Source organism: Argiope bruennichi, chromosome 11, assembly GCF_947563725.1.
Source record: "Argiope bruennichi chromosome 11, qqArgBrue1.1, whole genome shotgun sequence".
Classification (NCBI taxonomy): Eukaryota; Metazoa; Arthropoda; class Arachnida; order Araneae; family Araneidae; genus Argiope; species Argiope bruennichi.
In genome coordinates, this window is record NC_079161.1 from 34987110 (window position 1) to 35009737 (window position 22628).

General features: G+C 31.8%; 1 protein-coding gene across 1 annotated transcript; it reads left to right on the forward strand.

The window, feature by feature from the left end:
- The first annotated feature begins 7947 nt into the window (after positions 1–7947).
- LOC129957662 (uncharacterized) lies at positions 7948–17113 on the forward strand. Its single transcript, XM_056070109.1, has 3 exons — positions 7948–8196; positions 12364–12739; positions 15596–17113. The coding sequence occupies exons 1-3, from the start codon at positions 8194–8196 to the stop codon at positions 16264–16266; spliced, it is 1050 nt and encodes a 349-aa protein (XP_055926084.1). The 5' UTR covers positions 7948–8193; the 3' UTR covers positions 16267–17113.
- The last annotated feature ends 5515 nt before the right edge of the window (positions 17114–22628 follow it).

The following is a 22628-nucleotide window of genomic DNA, read 5'->3' on the forward strand; positions in this document are numbered from 1 at the left end:
GGTACAGATCAACTATTGTACTCTGAAAATCACATATTAAATTTATCTATTTAAGTCACTACGCATTTGAATTATAAAATTTACTTGATAGTGAAAGTACAGATAGGCAGGAACTTAACAGCTTCATAAATTTAGTTCTAAATGCTATGAGTATATACAGTTTAGATGATAAATTTATGCACCAGATTTTATCCATCTAGCTCTCTTTGCTTTATAGTTATATTGTTAACGTGCATTCGACAGCCAACAGGCAGACTTCCTCTAAATGGATTTCGTTCAAAAGGTGACAAGATTATAAATTTAGGATAAAGTAACGTATATTAAATTTCTCCAGTTTAGCTCAAAGTGTTTTTGAGTTAACTTAGTCATAGACTGACATAATGCTAAAAATTAATTTTTTGAACTCGGAAAAATCTAAATCGTCAAAATTTCGAATTCGAATTTTTTGACGATTACAATATTTTCTCTTCTTCAAAGAGTAGAGAAACTATTGCAATTGTCAAAATCATAAAAATTTTATGAAGCTGAATAATTATTGAATGCTAAAAAATGTCAGTTGAATGTTCAGAATAAAAATAAAATATTTATCTATTACGAATTCATATTAACATTTTACATTGTAAAATGCCATCTTTTTACTTGTATATAATTATGCAAATTACTTCTCTCAACCTTTTAATTAAAATTTATTTTATTGACCTTTGGAGAGTAGAAATCATCTTCAATAATCGCTAGAACCGAGGAATATTTCTGCTTAATGACTACCATAGTATTCCATTTGAAACTATCCAGTCAGATTTTCTTTGCACCTCTCAAGATTGTGTTAAATTTGCTGTTGCATATTCTGTGATTGAAAAGCCTGGCGTTGGTAATGGATTTTCGGCTCCAATGGATAAATGGTAATTCTGCTAAGGGAATCTGGATTAGAAATTTGTATATTGCTGTTTAATTATGGGAGAAATCCATTCTGAAATATTCTATCTGCCCATATGTCCCAATATAAGTTAACAGATAATTGCAAAAGGCAGAGAGTGAGATAAATAAAATGCTCCCTTTTTCATTATTGTATTATGTATAGTTATTATTTTGTGTAATCTATGTAAACTTTAACATTTTTTTCATAATAAATTTTCTCTCGTATATATATTTTACGGATAGGGAATCCCACATAGATTCCATGTTCGGAAATATTCTGTCGCGAAAAGAAGAGAAAAGATGGATAAAATTTAATATACAGATTTGGCATCTAAAGTGTAGATGAATTAAAATTTAGAACCAAGTTCGTCAAAAAGTTGACTTTCTATATGTCTGTATATTCATAGGCATGCAAGCGGAGTAATTCAAAAATGCAATGACTCGAATAGATCAAATTTTGAATGTAATTTTATGTCGATAATCGTAGTTCTGCGTCAGGCTTTTGTTTCAATCGGTTGGAAAAAAACAAATTTAAAACAGAAATTCGATTTTCAGGTACTCTTAACCGTTAAAAAAAAATCTACAAGAGTCACGTGATTTTATTTAGTAAAAACTTTAAATTCACGCCAGAGATCAATATTTCGTGACTATTGTTCGCCAATTCTCATGCAAAGTCCAAAGATGTAAAATTTTATAAGGTTCAGATGTAACTTTATTAGAAAATATGATAAAGTTTTGAGAAAACCACTCTCATTGTTTAAACGTGGCTAAATTTTAACTTGCGGGCAACAAATAAATTTTTAAATATTTCTGGTGCTCAGTAACAAACTTTGAGTTAAATTTTACAATTCTAATGGTTATGTGCATCTTTTGTCAACATTTACCACAGCTATTTGAAGATAAAATCAAACATCTTAACTTCGGTGAAGAATCTTCAATTCTCGGATCAAATTTTTTGACCTCGTGTCAAATAATCAACCCAGAAGAATGTATGATGGAGACTATTTCAAGACGTGCGTAAATTTAATGTTTAAATGTAGAATTAATGTGGTATTCGATGAACTCTTCTTCTGAAAAACCAAGCATTTTACGATGGCAAGAAAATTATTTATGGAATTTTAGACAAAAAGACAAACGGAGCTGAAAAGTGCCAAAGTTATTCTTGTGTTAAATAGAATCTATGTTAACAAACGCAGACATTAGTCAGGAAGAAATTAATAAAATCTGCGTTCATGAAAATTGCAAAAAAATCTATTTAAATCTTGAAAGTTTTACAGAAACGTAGATTTATTTTGAAAACACACAGTGGCGAGTTTCTAACTAGACAGATTAAGTAATTGGTTAAACTTTCTATCTGAAAAGTGGCAGTAAGTAGGATGTTTAACAATATTATTAATAGCTACCAAGTAAATAAATTTGTAAAAAAAAAATCGAAATTCCATGAATTATAAAATACTAGCCGCCTTTGGCGACCAGCCGGTTCGCCAATCTTAATGTTCGTTAAAATTTTAATAATTAAATATTTTATGCAATTCTTACTTTAATAGCTTCTTCATCAAAATTTTTTAAAACTTCAAATTTTGATAGTCATATAATTCACTCATAATGTTATAAAGGCATTCAGTTACAACGTAATATGTATCTCTCTCATTTTCTGTTGGCTACCATAGAATTTATACTTTAAATTAAAGTGGAAAGGATTAATCTGCAATTAATATAATAATATTTTTTAATGAAACAAAGTATTTTTTTTTTTTTTTTGTAATATGATTATTGAAAACAGTCACTGAGTGTTTAAACTTTATGGGCACAAAAGAATATCTTTCTTAATTTATGTAACATTTCAAGAATTTGTCAACAAAATTTTCTCAGATTCATCATGGCCAGATCGATTCATTAACAATGTTTAATTTTAAATGTATGAAACACTAAGAAAATAAAATAAATCGTTTAAAATAATCGGTTGAAAACAGGTTTAAAAAAACTACTTAAAAAATGATGTACTTAAAACTATAAGCATATACACAAAATATGTAACTAACATAAATACAATTTAATTACAAAAGCATGCAACTAACCTAAAAATAATTTAAATCAAGTCCGCAATCAGTCACAACAATCAGAACACAATGCGCATGCTTGAATTTTCAACGCTAGTTACGGTAACGCAAATGCGTGAATTTTTCTACGCCAGTTGGGGTATCGCTATGCAAATTAGAAATTTTTAATTTCCTTTATTCTGTTTTATTTTATTTCAAAAGTACTTCAGAATGAATCTGAAAGATCGATTCATTAACAATGTTTAATTTTAAATGCATCAAACATTAAGAAAATAAACAAAATTGTTTGAAATAATCGGCCGAAAAACGTTAAGCCTAGCCTTATTGCTGTCGGAAAAAAAAGGAAGCCTTACTCATTTGGCGGTGGGGAAAATGAAAAGATTTTTTGACGGGAAAGTTAGCTTTTAATTAATAATTAAAATTCTAGTTAAAAATTCAAAAAAAAAGGGACCCATGGTGCACATTTCCGACCTCCAAGGTATACATGTACCAAATTTGGTAGCTGTAGGTCAAATGGTCTTTTCTGTAGAGAGCCAACACACACACACACACACACACACATTGAACTTTATATATAAGTATAGATAGATTATGATGATATGAACACGCAGCCAAGTATATATAACTGGCTAGGCTCTATGTGTGTGTGTGTGTTGTTTTTGTTGTTACTTATGGCAATTAACAAGTCCACTAACTTTTTTCAGCGATTTAAGCCGAGTTTGCGCAGTAGTTTCTGAGGGTAAAGGCTCCTGAACACCCGAGGGCAGAAGGCTGACTTCTACCTCATATGATGATGACACTCACACATTCGCTTGTACTACCCCATTTTACAGGGAGAGGGGGGGATAGATTCTTTCACACGCCTCACAAATAGAACACTTGTTAAAGAACAACCATGCCCGAACCAGGAATCGGACCCAGAGTGCCCAGATAAATTGGCTAGTTTATTAAAAGAGAGACCTCATAACGTGCACTGCTTGAGGCTGCAATTTCAAAATTCGCTCCTGAAGGTAAAATACACAAAGAAAGCAAGGATTTTATTTTCTTTTGCGCATTTGCTATCTTTCGATGCTACCATCTTTCCCACACAGTGAGATATCTTATTCTTGATTACTTTTAAAATTGTTCTAAAATGAAGATCAGTAATCGCATATCTGAAAAGGAACTTACCCCCCCCCCCCTGAAAGTGAAAGCAACAATTCGCATTCATATGCATTTCCAAACAAATTCCATCTACCAGCTTTCGAGTGTTATCAACCTCAGCTGCCAAATATCTTTAAAATTCAGACATCGCAATTTCACTGAATTTTACTTTCAAATCTGAACAGCACAAGACATCAATTACCTTTATTTGCATACGGTTAGGTTATTTTAAAATTTTCTTTTTATTATTAGGTTAATTATTTTAGATTATTTGGTTATTTAAACAGTATTAAGGACATGAATTGGCAGATACATATAAAACTCTGACCATCTATTCGGCTTCCATTTGCTGATCTTAATTTATAGAAAAAGAAGGGGACAGAGTGCTCTATGAATCTAGCTGGCCAACAAAATGGACCCAGCCTTAAAAAAAATTAGAGTTAATCTAAAATATTGGAATAAATTGAGGAAACATCAGCCAGCGACCTGGCCTAAGGGTAGTGCGCCTTCCTCCTGTTTGGGCGTCTCGGGTTCGAGTCCTAGTTCGGGCATGGCTGTTCTCTATTCTGTATTCTATCTTTGCAGTGTGTGAAAAAGCACCCTGTAAAAAGGTTTTGTGCAAACTAATGTGTGTATCACCTTCATATGAGCTAGAAGTCAGACTTCTGCACTCGGGTGCTCAAGGGCGTTGTCTTTAGAAGCTACAGCACATTCGGCCTAAGTCGCTGACAGTTCGTCAGCGGGCTTGTAATAAAGTGCCATGAGCACAAAAATCATTCTAATGTAAAAGAGTGCAAAAATTTAAGTCTAAAATGTAGATACCTATAGAATTTATAATCAAATCAGTCCAGAGTTTGAGCTGGTCTGTACTTTCACAAACATGTAAACGCAATAATACAAAATTTCAATGTATAAAATTTGGAATGTAATTTTCTTATTATAGTTGTAATTCTTTGTCGAGTTTTAGTATCTATCAGTGGATAAAAATTGTCTAAAACACAAATTCGATTTTCGAATATTATTAACTGCCAGTGATTCATACCCCCCCCCCAACCATAAAAAAAATCGCCAAGGATAAATTTAGTAAAAATGTTAAATTATAACCAAACATCAATATTTCGTATTTATTGTTCGTCAATATTGTGTATTGCATTTGCGGCCTTACTCAAGCTTTTATAAATTTGCGAGGAAGAGGATAATGCTTTAATACCTTTATTAGAAGATATGTGAGAAAGTTCTGGAGAGACCACTACAGCTGGGTAATTGATTAAAGCTCGGTGAAAACTTCAAAAGATTACTCTATTGTTCATGTTTCCACCTTCTGAAATACATTTGTGCCAAATTTGGCAGCTCCAGGTCAAATAGCCTGGCAGATAGAGTACCAAAAAATAGACATGCATTTTCTTTCATTATTAGTAGATATTTGTGAAAGATATAGTGGTCTGAATAGTTTGTAACAGGTTTAATTGCACTCATTGAATTTGCACTCGAAAATAGAGTACAAAGTACTTTTGTGAAATACTAGAATAACAGTTGTTCAGTCAAAAGAAATCATTTGCCCTTTTAACATAAATTCAGGGAAATACGTTCATAAATGTTTTTCATTTCAATTTGCAAAAAAAAATGAAATTCTTGATCCCGTGTTCAACTGAATAAGAAAGTCATCACTGACTCTCTTACCCGCCCAAAGGCACACGGATAATAAATACTGAATAAACGGACAGCTGCGCCGGCGTCCTTGCATAGGGGTAGCGCATCTTCCCGGTGACGTGGGCATCCCGGGTTCGAATCCCGATTTCGGCCATGGTTGTTCTTCATCTCTGATCTATTTGTGAGGTGTGTGAATGTGCCCCTCTGTTAAAAGAAGTTGTGTAAACGAATGTGTGAGTTTCAATTTCATATGAGCTAGAAGTCAGGCATCTGCCCTCGGGTGCTCAGGGGTCTTTACCCTCAGAAGCTACTGCACACCCTTTCCGTGGTAACAAGGACACGACATCATCAAATATTGATATTTGAATACTTTTTTAGAATACTAAAATTATCAAATATTAAAAGTATTCAAATATTATTTTTTGAGAAATATTTTTAAGTTATTTGGAATGTAGCCAATGGTGTTTTTTCAAATTTTTCATCAATTTTTTCATCATCAGTATACAGGATTGTTCAAAATAGTCCCCCCGATTAACAACGAAAGAAAAGGGGGAAAATGTTGAATATAAGACAACTTATAGAACATAGAAACTTATTTTGTTTGTATATATAATAATTATCTTATGTGACTTTTCTTGGTCATACGGGCAACATCCATACAGTAATCCAATTAATACGCAACGCATCATTCGCAATGCATTCACTGTTGCATACAAAAGAACGTGTTAAGACAGAATCTTTGACATAATGAAATGAATACAGAAGAAGTAATTCAAAAAGATTAAAGTAGCCATATACGCAACACGCATATGGCTTTGGAAAATGCAGTTTTATCTTAAACATACTTGATCTAGGCATGCAAAAACAACACTGGCAGGAACTGTTGTTGAGTCCTAAAGGCCGTCACTAGCCAATCGATGGGAGGAGCAAGACCCCCACCTTTTCGTGTACCCAACAAGGTGCCGAGATCCAACCATCATGGCGGAAGCATCTCATCCTCATTTCGAGGTGCCCCTCCGGGGGGACAATTGAATAAAAATTTTTGAAAATCATTGATTTTGACCATTTGTATAACACGATAAAAGTATATACGTAGTATATGTAGATAACTTCATTTGATTATAGCACAAAAATATGAAATATATAATCAGAACATTTTCAAGAATAAATACTGATAAGAAAATCATCTTATGGTGAAAGAAGTTCCACCAGCTCGATGATGAATAACGAAGGGTGCTTTTTCATTAGAAAACATGAAATAGGAGTATCAAATCGCAGCCTAAAGGTTCACGATAAAGTACATGCGGAAATCAACAAAACACAATTAGACAATCAATCGTTAATTAAGTAGCAGCACGGCACAACAGTATTCAGCCTTAAACAGCTGGAGAGCTCGACTCTATTTTCAACACACCAAAGAAAAAACACTTTCAAGACTTCTCCTGTGATCGCTTCGCCTTTAGTAGTTTCCTACCAGAATGTAGAATTTCAGATCTGGGCTCTTATTGGACATATTGCCTTAATTCTTGTAATTTCTAGAGCTTTCATTTTTATCGCCAAAGTCGCCAAGGTTGGGAGTCATTGACTTGATATTCCTTCAATACCCATTAAGAATATCTGGAAATCCCTGTTTTCAGTGATGAGACTAACATTACAGGAAAACAATTCACAGATTATAAGAATATTAATAAAGCAGATTATAAGAATTACAAAACAGATTATAAAAATTCAATAATTATAATCTTAAAAATAGGTATTCTAACCTTTTTGTTTTAAATAAAATGAACAGAGTAATATAATAACTCAAATACAATGAATATTAATATTAAAAGAGTTTTTCAGTTTTCATGGCAAAAACTGGAGATTTTGATATTATCGCGCTAGTTAATTTGAATATGAAAACTCCTAAATGAGAAAATTAACTTATGACGGACCTCAGTTTTTATTAAAATCTTTGATACTTTATGTACAGAGAATAAAAATTAATTTATTTTCACTTTCTGTGAAATAAAAATAAAATATTTTATTTCACAGAGAGTAAAAATAATTTTTTCTCTTTCATTTTTTTATTTCCATTTTTGTCATGCTAAAGGGTAAGTTCCTTCTTTTATCATTAGAAAGCGGTCTATCTGTCGCTGTTTTATCAATTTCCTGCGCAAGCAGTTGTTATCGAAGCTTATTAAAAACTTTTTATTCGCCCTTTGTGTATTTCATTGGATGCAGGTTTAAAATAACCAGTTTGTTAAGTAACTACAATTATCATTTTTTAACATTACAATTATTAGTTAATGAAGCGGAGCGGTTATATGTTATATGATTTATCATTACTATTAAGGTGTCGTGCTGAATTTTTAAGAGGAAGGTTAAAGCAAAAAGCGAAAGTGAAACTAACAGAATAAGAAATTGAAACAACAATTTGGCAGAAATGGTGAGTTTCTCGCATTTATAATTGCAATCAAACATTTTCTGACGTGGTTTTCCGACTGCTTAATTTAAAGGCTCTTCAACGCAGCAATTTTTGCAAAATTTCTTAAAAACTCTGAGATATATACTATGTGTTAAATTTGTTTTTATTTCTTTAGAAATACTTCATTTATGTTTCTTTTTCTCGTTATTAAAAATTAGAGGTAATAGAAAATTTGTGTGACACGTATTATATTTAATTTCTTTTCAAAATATAACAGATATTCAGAAATAATAAAAAAAGTGAATGTGTATGTGTTCTCAAAAGGCCGAACCATCTGATCTAGAGCTATAAAATTTAGAACAAATATAATTTAGAGGATGGGAATATGCACCTCGAAGTGATTTTTTCAAACTTTTTTCAGAAATTTAATTAATTAAACATTAAAAGGATATTTGATGTTTTCCCATTGAATATTATTGGCCAAAATTATTTCTTAAGCTACTTTAATATTTAACAATTACATTTTTTATATGGAATTAAAGACTTACGATTTAAGAAAGATTTAAAATTTCATGTAACTGCAAACTATATAAAATGCTTTTTATGGTTTACAAAGACATGGCTTTGCATGACTAACTAAGACATTTACAATTACGTGGTTTACAACATAACGAGTTTACTTGGCGATGTTCAGATTACGCCAAGATCGCCAAATTCTACTATACTTAATATTCCAAGATGATTCCATTTCCGAGATTACTTTGCGATTTTCAGAATACGCCAAGATCGCTAAACTTCATTATATATATAAGGCACCAAAACAGTTAGAGACGGGTTTCATTTTTTGGAGATTTAATACAAAGACTGTAAAAATAAACAAATACATTTTATTACTTTTTTATTGCGATTGTATTCACTTGAAGAAAAGAAATGACAACAACAAATTATATTACATTTATCTTTTGAAGGTATATAAAATAATGGAAACTATATAGTACATTTTAGATGTAAAATTATATACATATATTAAATAAGCACTTCTCTGTTGTTTTTCTGGAACGGATCAGCGAATCTTTGCTTCCTTTAAATAAAAAATTCGGGATGCGATATTTCATTTCCAGCTATTCTTCGGTTTCATTTACTTACTTCTTGCAGCTTGCTGTGCAATAACTGCAGAAAATAATGTTAAAGAACTGTTGTTAATAGCAAAACTATGTTTAAGCGCTATTAGTATTATAGAATCAATATGCTGCTGTAAATGTGCTGCAATTTTTAATTTCGTAATTTGACACAGAGCAAAATTAATTCATTTGAAATAAGAAGAATGAATTTAAATTGAAAATTTTCAAAGTATTTGTAACTTTCAACTTAGTAAAGTTGATAACGGAACAAAAGAAAGAAGCTTAAAGGAGCTTTAGAAACAAATATTGATTTTGCCATCGTTTACTTAATTTTCTTTCCTGAATGTATTTTTTCGATGTAAAGGTAGTAATAACTATGTAATAGCATCGAAATAAGGCATTCATAGTTTTCATTAAAGCAAATGAAGTAAGAATTTTTCTTCTCACCTTATACAAATTTAAGTTTTTTTTTTTTTAATTTTCATTTTCGAATTTGACATATTTAATAGAACATAATATCATCAAGATTTTCCATCGTACATTTCTTATATTGAAAATGATCGAGATTTTTTTAACAAAATTGATGCAAACTTTCATGAAAAACTTGTAAACCAAATTACAGACTCTAGAAGTTGACTTAAGCATGGCTGTTCGTTGGTTGTTTTTTTGATAACATGACTTTTGATGTAGTTATTTGAAAGTGATTATTGGCATCATTTTTACTATTATGTCTTAGAAATTAAAAAAAAAGAAAATTTAGACTAGATAAAATCGTTTTCTGTGTTTGTGTCTGAGATATTTTTTAATTGCATTTGGCTTTGTTTTATTTTTAACTGTAACCCGTAAAACTATTAATTATTAACCTGTAAAATTATTACCCGTTAGATATTTAAAAATAATATTTCCAGTTTGTCGTTGAAATGGCAATATTTAATTAATGTAAGAGCAATGAATAAAAACTGGCTTTAACAATTTAAAAGAATTTAATAGACAACCAATTATACAATACATCACACTTACAATTACACAACAATAATTCTGCATTTAGCCAATGCTTAAACTTATAGTTTAACATAATTAATTCTCGAGGTTGGTAGGTTTTACATGCTTACAGTCTTGCAGCTAGCATCGTACTGTTGTATTTGGATTGGCGTGGAGGTTGGCCCACTGGCGTTATAAGAGAGTGTTACATTAATACTATTGATGCTTTGTTCTGAATTCTGCTTCATGTTATTCTGAATTTCCTTCGATGATCATTTCCTTTTTCTTATAAAATTATGTCTTATATGGAGGATGTTATGTCTATACCATGTTTCCTAAACCATTCTAAGAAGTTATGTTTTTATATATTCTATAAAAGGATCTGTGATTTCTAAAACTGGGATGACACCTTTGGCGCATATAACGTCAGAAAGAGTTAGATTTGCAAACCATAACTATACTTTCGAGGCGTAACCTCTAATACTGCACAACAAAATTTTAAAATTCCACATTTTAGCAACTTTTTACTTTCTCGTATATGTAGTATAGAGTAAGTACAGTAATCGTCAAAAAATTCGAATTCGAAAGTTTGGAACAAATTCCACGTTTTATATCTCCATGAGTTCAAAAAATACATTTCTTGGAAATGTCTTCCTGTCTGTCTGAGACAAGGTTAACTCACAAACGTTTTGAGCTAGATGGTGGAAATTTGGTATAAGTCTTTGTACCAAATTTATAGATTTCTCCTAAATTTTGAATAACATCTGTTCTGAGGAAGTCCGGCTGTTCGAATATAAGTTAACACAATAATTACAAAATGATGAGAGCTAGATAGATAAAATTCAGTACGCAGATTTAACATTCATAATGTAGACACCCATCGAATTTCGGGCCAAATCCAACAACGGATTGACTTCTGCCGATCTGTACTTTCAAAAATTCATTGACTTAAATAGATCAAATTTGGTACAGGATTTTGTGATACAAGTGCAGTTTTGTATCTAATTTTTGTTTAAGTCAATTAAGAAAAAAGCGTCTAAAACGCAAATTCGTTTTTTGGATGCTACGGATTAAGAGCTAAACAACTCAAAACTGGCAAGAGAAACTCAAGAAAAATGCAGATTCACGCCAAAATATTTCGCCATTAATGAACGCATGCGCACTATAAGGCGTTCTCTGTCCGGTCAGTTTTGTGGAGATCAATCTCGCTGATTAAAATTTATAATTATGTACAATATGAACCAAGTTTAAATTAAATAAACGGAACGTGTAAAGAATAAAACTAAAGGTATATACAAACGAAGCATTTAATGTAACCACACACAGTTACTCTGATCACCTTCAAGGCACACGGAAGAAACTGAATGACCGGACCATCGTAACGGCAATGGCGGGACCTACAATTGAATCCTAAAGGCTATCATCTGCAATGGTACAAAGCCTCCCTTAAGCCCCCTTCCGACGCTCCTTTGGCTTTACTGATATGGTCGTTAATCTGCCATCTGATCCATAGAAGGACCCCTCTCTATCTTGTGGACATCGATCGGTAGATCCCCGCAAACTGTCGCTAAAATGAACAGACATCAAAGAACCCCGGAAATCCAGAAGTGAGAGGAAAAAATGCAAAATGCGACGGACTCTAAGAGCTCACGGACCATCGGAACGGGGCTTTAGGAGATACGTCCCATCATCAGTAAAGGGTAACTGACCTCACACCATTTGCATATCCATCAGAGAGGTTATACAGAAAACTCAACCACCATACCAGAGGTTTCTCATCCTCGCGTCTGAAGTGCCCCCTAAGTGATATAATAATACTTCTTTGATTATAAAAGTCGTATATTGAAGTTGGTGTAAACAATATTAAACAATGATTTCCTCTATAAATATGAATATTTTGCATTATTTTTTACAGTAATCATAGATTTTGATATTAAAATGTGTTGTTTGAAATAAAACTGACCTAATACAAACCTTTCATAAATCCATTAGTCATTTAGTCTGGTGTCTTCTAGATTACAGAAGCCCACTGTATTTTTAAATATTAGAAATCTTTGAAGTAATGCTTTGTTAATTTTATTTCTAGAAAGGGATTTGGTTGTTAGCGTGGCATGCTTTCTTAGTAATATCCTTTTGCCTGTTGGTGGAATCTGAAAGCCAAATTAGACAATGCGAAACTTTAACCGGAACAACTGAACAATGGCAAGGAGATGAGGGTGATGCGATCCTGAAATGCGATCTGAAAAAATGGAGAACTCAAAGAATAGAGACTGTCAACACACTCAAGGACTTGCGGGATAAACTAGACATGCTCTGTGTCAGCGCCAACTATGGAAAAGGCGCTGGAAATGGAGCACAAATCATGGGCACTGTTACTTCGATTGTTGGATCATTTATGGAATTAGCAGGATTGCCTAGTTTCCAATCTATCATGGGGATTGGTGACGTGATATATCATTCAGGTACGTATTATTAAAGTGAACAAATGCCCCGACTTTTTCACTCATTGCCTTCAGGAACGGATAGAGATCTTTAAGTGGTTCTTAGATAATGCATGTCTGAAAATAACCTTTTCCCAATCCAACTTCAAAAATCAATATTTTTTAGTGATTTCAAATAGTAAATTTTCAGAAACTAAAATAAAGAAATATTTAATTTCGGGTCACTTTTAAACGCATTGGTTTCAAATATCTAACCTATTAGAAAATTAAAATTCGATTCCAAAAATGCACTCAGATGACCAAAGTCATGAATAATGCCTTCGAATAACGTGTCAGACCTCCTTTCGCCCGGTGATTGGCAGAAATTTGACAAGTCGTTGGAAGTCACATGTAGAAATATTCAGTCATGATGCCTCTATAGATGTCCATAATTATGCAAGTGTTGCCAGTGTAGAACTTTGTGCACGAACTGACCTTTCGATTATGTCTCGTAGATGTGAATTATGAATTATAGTTAGATCTAATGAAACTAATATTTTTACAGAATCTATCATGCGAATGTATATTTTGAACGGATTTTCCCCCAACCAATTTGTAACCCAAATGTGATGCAAAACGTCAATTGTGATTCCAAGATCTCAATATTGCAAATGAATTACCCTGATTTAAATCATTGTTTTTACTTGTATGCGAGAGGGGGGGGGGATGGTGCCAACTCAAATCGCCCTCGTCATCTGACCATGGTTCAAAATTACGAATTCCGTCCCAAAATAGGCCTGTTGTTGCTTTAAAACGAGACGTTAATGCAATAACTAAAAAATATGTGTGTGCGAAAGCACAGACCGACAAGCGGCCAACCTTCTTTTACGTTTGATTCAAAACATTTCCATTATATTTCAAAACATTTACATTTATTACATTACATTTGATAATAATCTATATTTTAAAAGATAAACGTGCGTACAAAGTTTTTCTAACTAGATCTTTGGGTTTCGGAGTTAAGGAGTTTACTTGAAATCGAATAACCAGCAGTCAGATTTATTGTGAATGAATTTCTTTCAAAACTGCATAAAAATCTACAAATTTGTCTTAAATCAATATGCCAAATTTCATCTATCTAGCTTGAATCATTTTTGAAATGTTGTATTCAAATACAGGCATAATGTCAACAATTGTTTATTTGGAGCTTAGGGAGGTCTGAAAGAGGAGACTTGTCAAAATCTGCAATTCCAATTTCTGGACGATCACAATACTTCCTCTGTATTTCGCATACCAGAAATAAAATTAACTCAAGCGTGATAATCCGATTTCAATTTATTTTCATGTAACAATAAATAATTTCTGGTTGTTTTATTTTCAAATTATTGTTATTAAATAATTTTAACTATGTAAGGGGATTCAAAACTTATCGCCAAATTTCTTGGGGATTTAGGGAAAACTCCAGAAAACCGATTTCACATAAGAAAGTATGTCTGCGAATGCCATCTGCATGGACAAAATGGACAAGTGAAGTTAACACAAGGAAACAGTTAAGTTAAGTAGTAATGAGTGTGACCTTTATTCCAACAAGGCAAAATACTGTTACGAATCTGCGATGCGGCTTTCCAGCATAGTTGGTTCCATGGGAAGTCTCAGAGCTTGGCGTCAAACTTGGCGACCATTTGGCGACTTGGCGATGAATTTGGCAACTTGGGCGCGAAAATAGATTATACCAGAAACATCGAGTATTTTCCCGATCCGTCCAGTAGAAATGGAGATACGTCTCGAACGTTCCTGATTGGTTGAGAGGCTTCTAGCCCCGCCTCCTGAGACCTATAAAAGGAAGCACCCTCAGCTGCCGGGCAGTGGTGAATTCAGTCGTGGACCAGTGGAGTCGAAGAGTAGTCGGAACCGACGGTAAAGAACTGGCCTTCCAGAGATAAGCGGAGCAGCGACGGAGTGAAGCTAGTGCTGAACTGAGCTGTGTGCTACTGTCTGTAGTAGAGTTTTGTATGCTGCTGTGTATGCTGTTGTATGCTGCACGTCTCGGCTGAAGATAATCGTCTTCTGTGCTGTATATAGTTGTCGTCTTTGTGCTGTCCTGTGTGTCTTCGTGTAAATAAACGTCGGTGTTTTATTTTCTACTGCCGCCTCGTGAGTGAGCGTTCTTCACACCATATAACCCCCACTACCCAAACGAACCCCGTAAATTTCGTAACAATACATTTGTTATCAGTAGGTGATCAAAATTGTGACCATTTACACGAAGATGGGATTCACGGCACCAGCACATCGACCACCAAACATTTTCAAAAAGTCTGGCATATCAAGGACAGTGTTCACGAAACTTATTCGCCGAGATTTCTGATATCAACATGACGGGGCTCCAGACCATAGCGCAATTGTTGTGCGTGATTACTTGAACCGAACATTCGGGGTTCAATGGATGGACAGAGGTGAACCGATCGCTTAGCAACCCAGTTTACCTGATTTATTGCCCATGGATTTCTTTTTGTGCTGGGCCATAAGAGACCATGCGTACGAATCCCCGTCGACAGTGAAATGGACCTTGCTGCACGAATAGTGGCCGCCGCAGACATTGCCCTGATATGCCAGACGGTTTTGAAAATGCTCGGTGGTCAATGCAACGGCGCTGTGAATCTTGTGTTGGTGTAAATGGTCACAATTTTGAGCACCTACTATGAACTTGTACTTTATCTTGTTTGAATGAAAGACGCATTCGTTATCACTTTATTGTACTGTTTCCTCGTGTTCACTTGTCCATTTTGTCCACACAGATGACGTTTGCGGACATACTTTCCCCATATATTTCCTACCTCTTTGAAAGATAAGTTTTGAATGACCCTATATAGCTTTAATTTTTTTTTTCTTTTGCAGGTTCTTTGGTGGAAGGAATGTCAAGTATCACTGAATATTTTGGATCTGCAAAGTTCCTAAATGAAATAGAGAAAATTTTGCAGGAGGACAAAAAATCCTCCAATTTTCTAGGGAACAGGCTAGAGGCTTGGCAATCCTTGGATGAGAATATACACGAAATACTTGGTTTTGACATAACGTCCGAAAAATGGACACAGCTAGGAAGATTTCTACACGAATTTGTGAAAATCCGATCTGTTACCAGAGACTTCGAAAAAACTGTTGACTACATGAAAAATGGTAAATACTCCACGTATATAGAAACCCAGATGAGGGTTGATCAGTTATTGAAGTTAAGCAACTATTTTGAAAAGAATCCACAAATTTCTGCTGAAATTCGCATGGGACTGATTGGTGTCAATCGGTTTTCAGCACTTTATAAATCTTTCAAAAAGTATACAAGAAAAGAAATATCTGAAAAAGTGGCATCTATCCCGCAAAAGTACAAAGCACCAACAGCAAACACAGTTGCCGAATATACGTTTCTGCGGTCTATAGATATTGCAGTAAATTTTTTGTCTTTACTAGACGTGGCAAGAGTCATTAAAGAAGGGAAATCCAAATATTCTGATTCTTTGAAAAATATTATAGATATACTAGAATTGGAATTAAAGAGCATGGAAGTCTTATAAACTGGAATGATTCTACTAAACGTAAAATTTTGTTTTATTGAACAATATTTATCACATTTTATAAAAGTTATCCTCTTTCAGAGAGATGTTTTTCTACTACTATTTTTCCCAATCCTCGAATCCCCCTTTTGTAATTTTTCTAGGCCACTTTTCAAAATTTGAACAGTATGATAACCCACAACTAATTTTCCAAAGTTAACACTTCGAGGTCAATGTTAGTATAATTTATAAATATTCGAGGTTTTTCTAATCTCAAATCAAATTTCATAAGCTAAATAGTATTTATGGATATTTTCTATTTTACCTATAAGTATAGATATCTTCTATAAAAGTTATCCTCTTTCAGAGAGATGTTTTTGTACTACTATTCTTCCAGTCCTCGAATCTTACTTTTGCAATTTTTCGTGATCACTTTTCAAAATTTGAGCAATATGATAATCCATAACTAACATTTCATAATCATACACTTCGAGATCAATGTTAGTATAATCTAACTGGAATCATATTTTATAACAGTATTTGTAGATATTTCTATTTCATCTGTATCTATAAGTACTTCTGAATATATAGGAAATCTCTAATCTATCTATACTCGGTCTTATGAAAATACATATAAGTACTTATAGATGTTTTAATAAGCTCTTTTTAAAACTCCATCAAAATTTCCTTTGATTCAGAAATGCCACTGTAAAAGTGGAAATAAAGTAAAATCGTCCTAGTGCCAAATATATATAGATAATCATAGATGTACATAGATAATCAGTTTTTCAATACTTTTATTTAACTAAATTACTAAAGTTTTTAAAAAAACATTATTTTTTATTAAAAATTTTTTATTGATGCTTTAGTTGTTCTCCATTGTCATTTTTTTAGCGATCGCATAGGGCGATATGATAAAAAGGCAAAAATTAAACGCTAAAATGAAAAAAATTATTGAAATTGCAATATTTACTTATAATAAAAATGAATGTGTGTGTGTGTCTGTGTTTTGGCGTTATATATGGGGCCAAAATTGGTATATGTATACTTTGGTGGATGAAAATAAGCTCCTTTGAGCGATTTTTTGATATTTTAATTGGAATATCATTTAAAAAAATTAAGTAAAATTTGGGGGGGGGGGTGCTATGATAATTTCCAAAAATATTAGCATACAAAAATTATTTTTACATCATCTTTGATTTCAAAAAAATTGTCTCTTCAATAATATCAATTCTTACCATATAATTTTTTTCTATATTTATTCGATATATTTTAAGCATATTTTCCAAAAAGAATACTAAGAAACGCAAGAATTTTAAGGGAATATTAAAAGTATCATGGAAGTTAATATGAAAAATATCAGAATTCTGGAAGATCAAAGTTATTGATAAAAGTCACTATTAAAATAGCAAACAGTTTTTATTTTTGTTTTATAATCCGGGTTACTATCCATATTAACGCGAAAATTAAAAATTAAATTCCATTAAAATTAGCTTTGATTCAGAAATACAATTTTAAAAGATGAAGTAAAGTAAAATCTTGCTAGTGCCAAATATTTAAATAATCAATTTTTCAATATTTTTATTTAATTGAGTTGTACATTGTTTTTAAAAAACGTATTGTTCTTTTTATTGACGCTTCAATTGCTCACCGTTGTCATTTCTTAAGGGATCACGATTAGTTTAGTTTAATTATATTAACGTCCCGTTTCGAAAGCAACACTAGGGCTATTTTAGGATGGACCTCTTAATTTTGAACCGCGGTTAGATGATCAGAACGACACCTGGGCTGGCACTCCCTTCTCCTGAAAGAAGGAAAGCCCAAAGATATGATAAAAAGGCAAAAATTAAAGTCGGAAAAAAAGAATGTGTTGAAATTAGTATATTTAATAATAAAAATGAATATGTGTGTGTGTGTAATGGATGCAAAATCAAGGCAAATTAAACCCTGGCACGCGTTAAATAGTATTCGAGAAACGAATTTACATTTTAAACGCGAATTTTCCAACCGAATGAAAAAAATTTTAACCCAGAATTACACTTGTCATAAAAATCATGTAACAAATGTGATATATTTAAGTTTTTGAGTTTTTGAATTATCGCATTTATATGTTTTTGATAATATAGAAAGTGTAGACGGTCAACTCCTTGTTCGATTTGGCTCAAACTTGGTCTAGGTGCCTACACTGTAATTATTAAATTTGTGTATCGAATTTTATATTTATAGTAATTATAGTGTTAACTGAAGTTCAGAGAGTCGATCTGTCTTCCTTTGAATGGAGTTAGCACAAACATTTGTTAGAAATTACAAATTTGATATTAAGATCATAAACCAAATTTTACTTATCTACTTGTTTTTGAACTAGATCTTTTTGTGTTTGATCTTTTTGTGAACAAGATCTTTTAGTGTTTTTGAACTAGATCTTTGGCACAGACGGGCAAATAGATAATTTCCCTAAACTGTATCTAATACGTTGAGATACAAGTTCGAATTTCCTTAAGATTACAATACTTTCTCCATGCATAGTATACCAGAAAATAAATAATAAAAAAAATGAGTGTCAATGGAGCAGTGACAGCTATGATAGTAAATGGAGCTATGACAGAACTCTTAGAAATTGAGACATTGAAGAGAGAGGCACTTTCTGAGAAAAAGAAGTAAATTCAAGTGGAAAATGCATGAAATGTCGCCACATTAAACCTATACTTATAATAAAAATGAATGTGTGTGTATGTGTATATTGGCGTTTTATGGGCTGCTATTGAAGTTGACACATATATATATATATATAGCTGGAAGGGTTAGAATACGCATATTGAAGACTTTTTAAAATTTTAATTAGAATTTTATTAAAAAATTAAGTAAAATTTTTGGGTTGTAATATGATAATTTCAGAAAATATTACCACACAAAAATTATTTTTACATCATCTTTAAATTCAAAAAATCGTCTCTTCAATAATATCAATTTTTTTTGCCGTATAATTTTTGCTTTATATTTATTCGATATATTTTAAGCATATTTTCCAAAAAGAATACAAAAATACACATGAATTTTTAATAAACATTAAACGTATCATGGAAGTTATTATGAAAAATATCAGAATTCTGGACGAACGTCCAAATCTATAGATAAAAATTTCTACTAAAATAGCAGATAATTTTTGTTTTAGTTTTACAATCCGAATTACTACGTATTAAAAATATAATGAAATGTGCAAAACAGAGAAATTTGCAAAACGTTTGACAAGCAGATTTCACAATAGGAAACAGATTATTTACTTAATTCTCATAAGAATGTATAAAAAATTTTAATTTATATTTAAAATAATTAACATAAAAAATAGCAAATTTTACTTTGTTTTATATTAGAGATTAGGTTACATTATTAAAAGGCTATAAATAGCAAAGTTTTTTTTGTTGTTGTTCAATTTCTTTTCAATAAAAGCTGTTAAATTTGGACATCATTAATGTCAATAAATATAAAATTATTAGCCACTTTCAATAATCTCATTAATTAGATAAACAAAAGATTATTATTCACGGGGATTATAATTATATTATTCAAAAAATTATCATTCATTATTATTCTTTAAATATTTTTTTTTATTCACTTGGGTTAAAATAATATATAAATTTAATTAATAAGTAGGACACTTTTCAACAAATGATGCAAAAAAAAAAAAGGATTAAGAATTTTAATTCTTGAAGATAATTTTCTTAATTCGTGAAGTTTATGAAGATATTTTCTTAATACCGTTATAAATTATTTTGAAAATGAAATGGGTCACATTAAAAATTCGATTTATCTAAAAATTCGAGTTAGAGGTTGATTTTGCTTTTGTTTGTGTATCTACTGGTTTGCCCCCATTTTTCTTTCTTCTTTCTTTGCATTTGTGCCTGCATCCTTATATTTCAAATATATTCTACTGCCGATCGTGTACTAACTTACATCTGTAAGCCTTGTGTTGGCACACAAGAAGTTTATAATCGAGAACTAAAAAAAAAAAAAAAAAAAAAAAGGTTGATAAATCCAATTTTTGAGTCTAAATGTGAATAAGAAGTAAAACATTAATTTTTTTAAATTACAACTGGCAATCGATACTTATTTTTAGTATTTAAAAATTTAAATAAATAAACAAATATTGGCATTAGTTATAAAACTTACAATTTTTTTAATAATTTTAAAAATAATAATTTCTATATGAAATTAATTTTAATAATTAAATAGTTCAGAATACTTTGAAACGAATAACTATGAAATAAAATTGCAAAATAAACAATACTTTCATCATATAGCATATTCAAAGTTTTTTAGAAGATTGAAAAAAAGTATTGCTTTATTTTATGAACTATATTCATTGCACAATAGTAAAATTTTCAAGTGAATTCTAGGCCTTTAAGATATTTAACGAATAAATTGAATAATTAGAGAAATTAAAAACTTACTTGAACCACTGTGCTAAGTAAAACAGAATTTTATTTTAATTACTGTTTGTTTTTTTAAAAATTTTTGGAATTCATTATTGTGAATATGAAAACTTGTAGTGAATGTTTTCCTCAAATTCATTTCTAGTAGGTGCTAATCCTACTAAATCAAAATTAATTAAATTAATACTTTACCGATAATTCTGGAAAAGTTAAAATAGTGTACTGTCATTGGGAACACTCAAATGTGCAAAATTCGAAAACCCTAACACATAGGAAAATGAGCAGAAAATTGATTATAAAATTCCATCTTTACAAACATGACGCGTTTTAAATAAAAGTGAATAAAAAAAAGAAAAAATGAAGCCAAATCCCTTAAACGACCAAATAGAAAGCGGACTTTGAATGGGAATAAAAAAAAAAAAAAAAAAAAAGAATCAATTTGCCGCAGGGCAAGCAGGTCTGATCTCAACTTTAGTACTCTTAATCATTGTATTTCTCATCCGTTACACCGTTGTTAATATTCTCATCAGAGTAAAAAGTAAGCAACGAGCATTGAGCTCTCAGAGTCAGAATACAAGTAATTTAGACAGAAAACGTAGATACGACTCTAAAAACCAGCCGCCTTTTACGACCAGCTTGCTCTCCCATATTATTTGCCTTTTAAATGACTTAAATTGAATGATCAAGTCATAACGATTATCCATATGGCGATGACTAAGTCTATTTTAGATGCATGTAAATTTTCTATTTGACGCTTACTTCTTTTACTTCTTACTTCCTCTGATTCAATGGAATGCCAACCCTCTCCAAAATAATTCTAATAACATTTTGTAGTTCCTTTAATGGGGGAAATATTTAATCAAGCGTAGTTGTAAACACATTCAATGAAGCTGTCTAAAATGTTCATATAGTGATTTGTTTACGTTTCCCTGATGCCATTCAGCAATACGTAATAAGAATGATTTTTGAGCCACGTACATTAGTATTTTATATGTAATGCCGAGTTTACACTCGACCAGTTATTAGACGGCCAATAGACAGCGCAAGAGTAAATAGGCTAAAAATGCTGTTCGATCGATGGCAAGTAATGTCCCGCTGTATTGTATTTTTTCTTATTGCGCATGCGTTTGTAAAATTTTGAGATTTTTTTGGGGGGCGTGAAAAAATTGATCACATATCATAGATTAATTCCAACATTTTTGTCCTTTGTTCTTTCTGATGCGAGGTTATGTGTGTGTGTGTTTTCATTCTAGTTGCCATTTTTTTCTATAGTTTTCCAAATTTACGTATGTTGACCTTTATATTTATTTTACCATGTTTCTTTGTGTAATATCCATCATTTTAATAAGATACTCAGTGAAAAAGAAAAATTATTCAGAAACGCCAAAACGGCAATTTATAGCCAAGCATGGAATGCCTGAATCTCTCTTATAAAATTGTGGCAAACTTAAATCAATCCCTTTCTACGCATGCGCTGTCTTCTGGCCGTCTTATAACTGGCCGAGTGTAAACATAGCATAAAGATAATCTCAAAGAGTGCTACAGATCTGCAGCCCTTACACTAATTTCTCCTATTAAAAGCCTTCAACGCAAAAGAACTGCTCAAGTTTTTAAAACACTGGACAAAATTTATTGGAAATGTCAACATGTCGATTATGTCAAAAGATGATGTACTCATTAGACCACAAGATTTTTTTAATTCTTGTTAAAAAAGATATGGAATAATTTTTGAAATACCCTCATATTTCATAAAACTTGGGTCGAAGGTAGATTTAAAATGCATTTTGGAGAAAATAAGTGAAGCAGTTTATGGCTTGAAAATTTTATTTTGCGACATATCTCGTTCACGTTTTCGAATTTTCAACCCACCATTTCACCAGCACCTAAACAAAGTAGCAAAACAGGCGGAATTCATGTATCTTATCTCAGTAAACTTTGCATAAAGTAGATAAA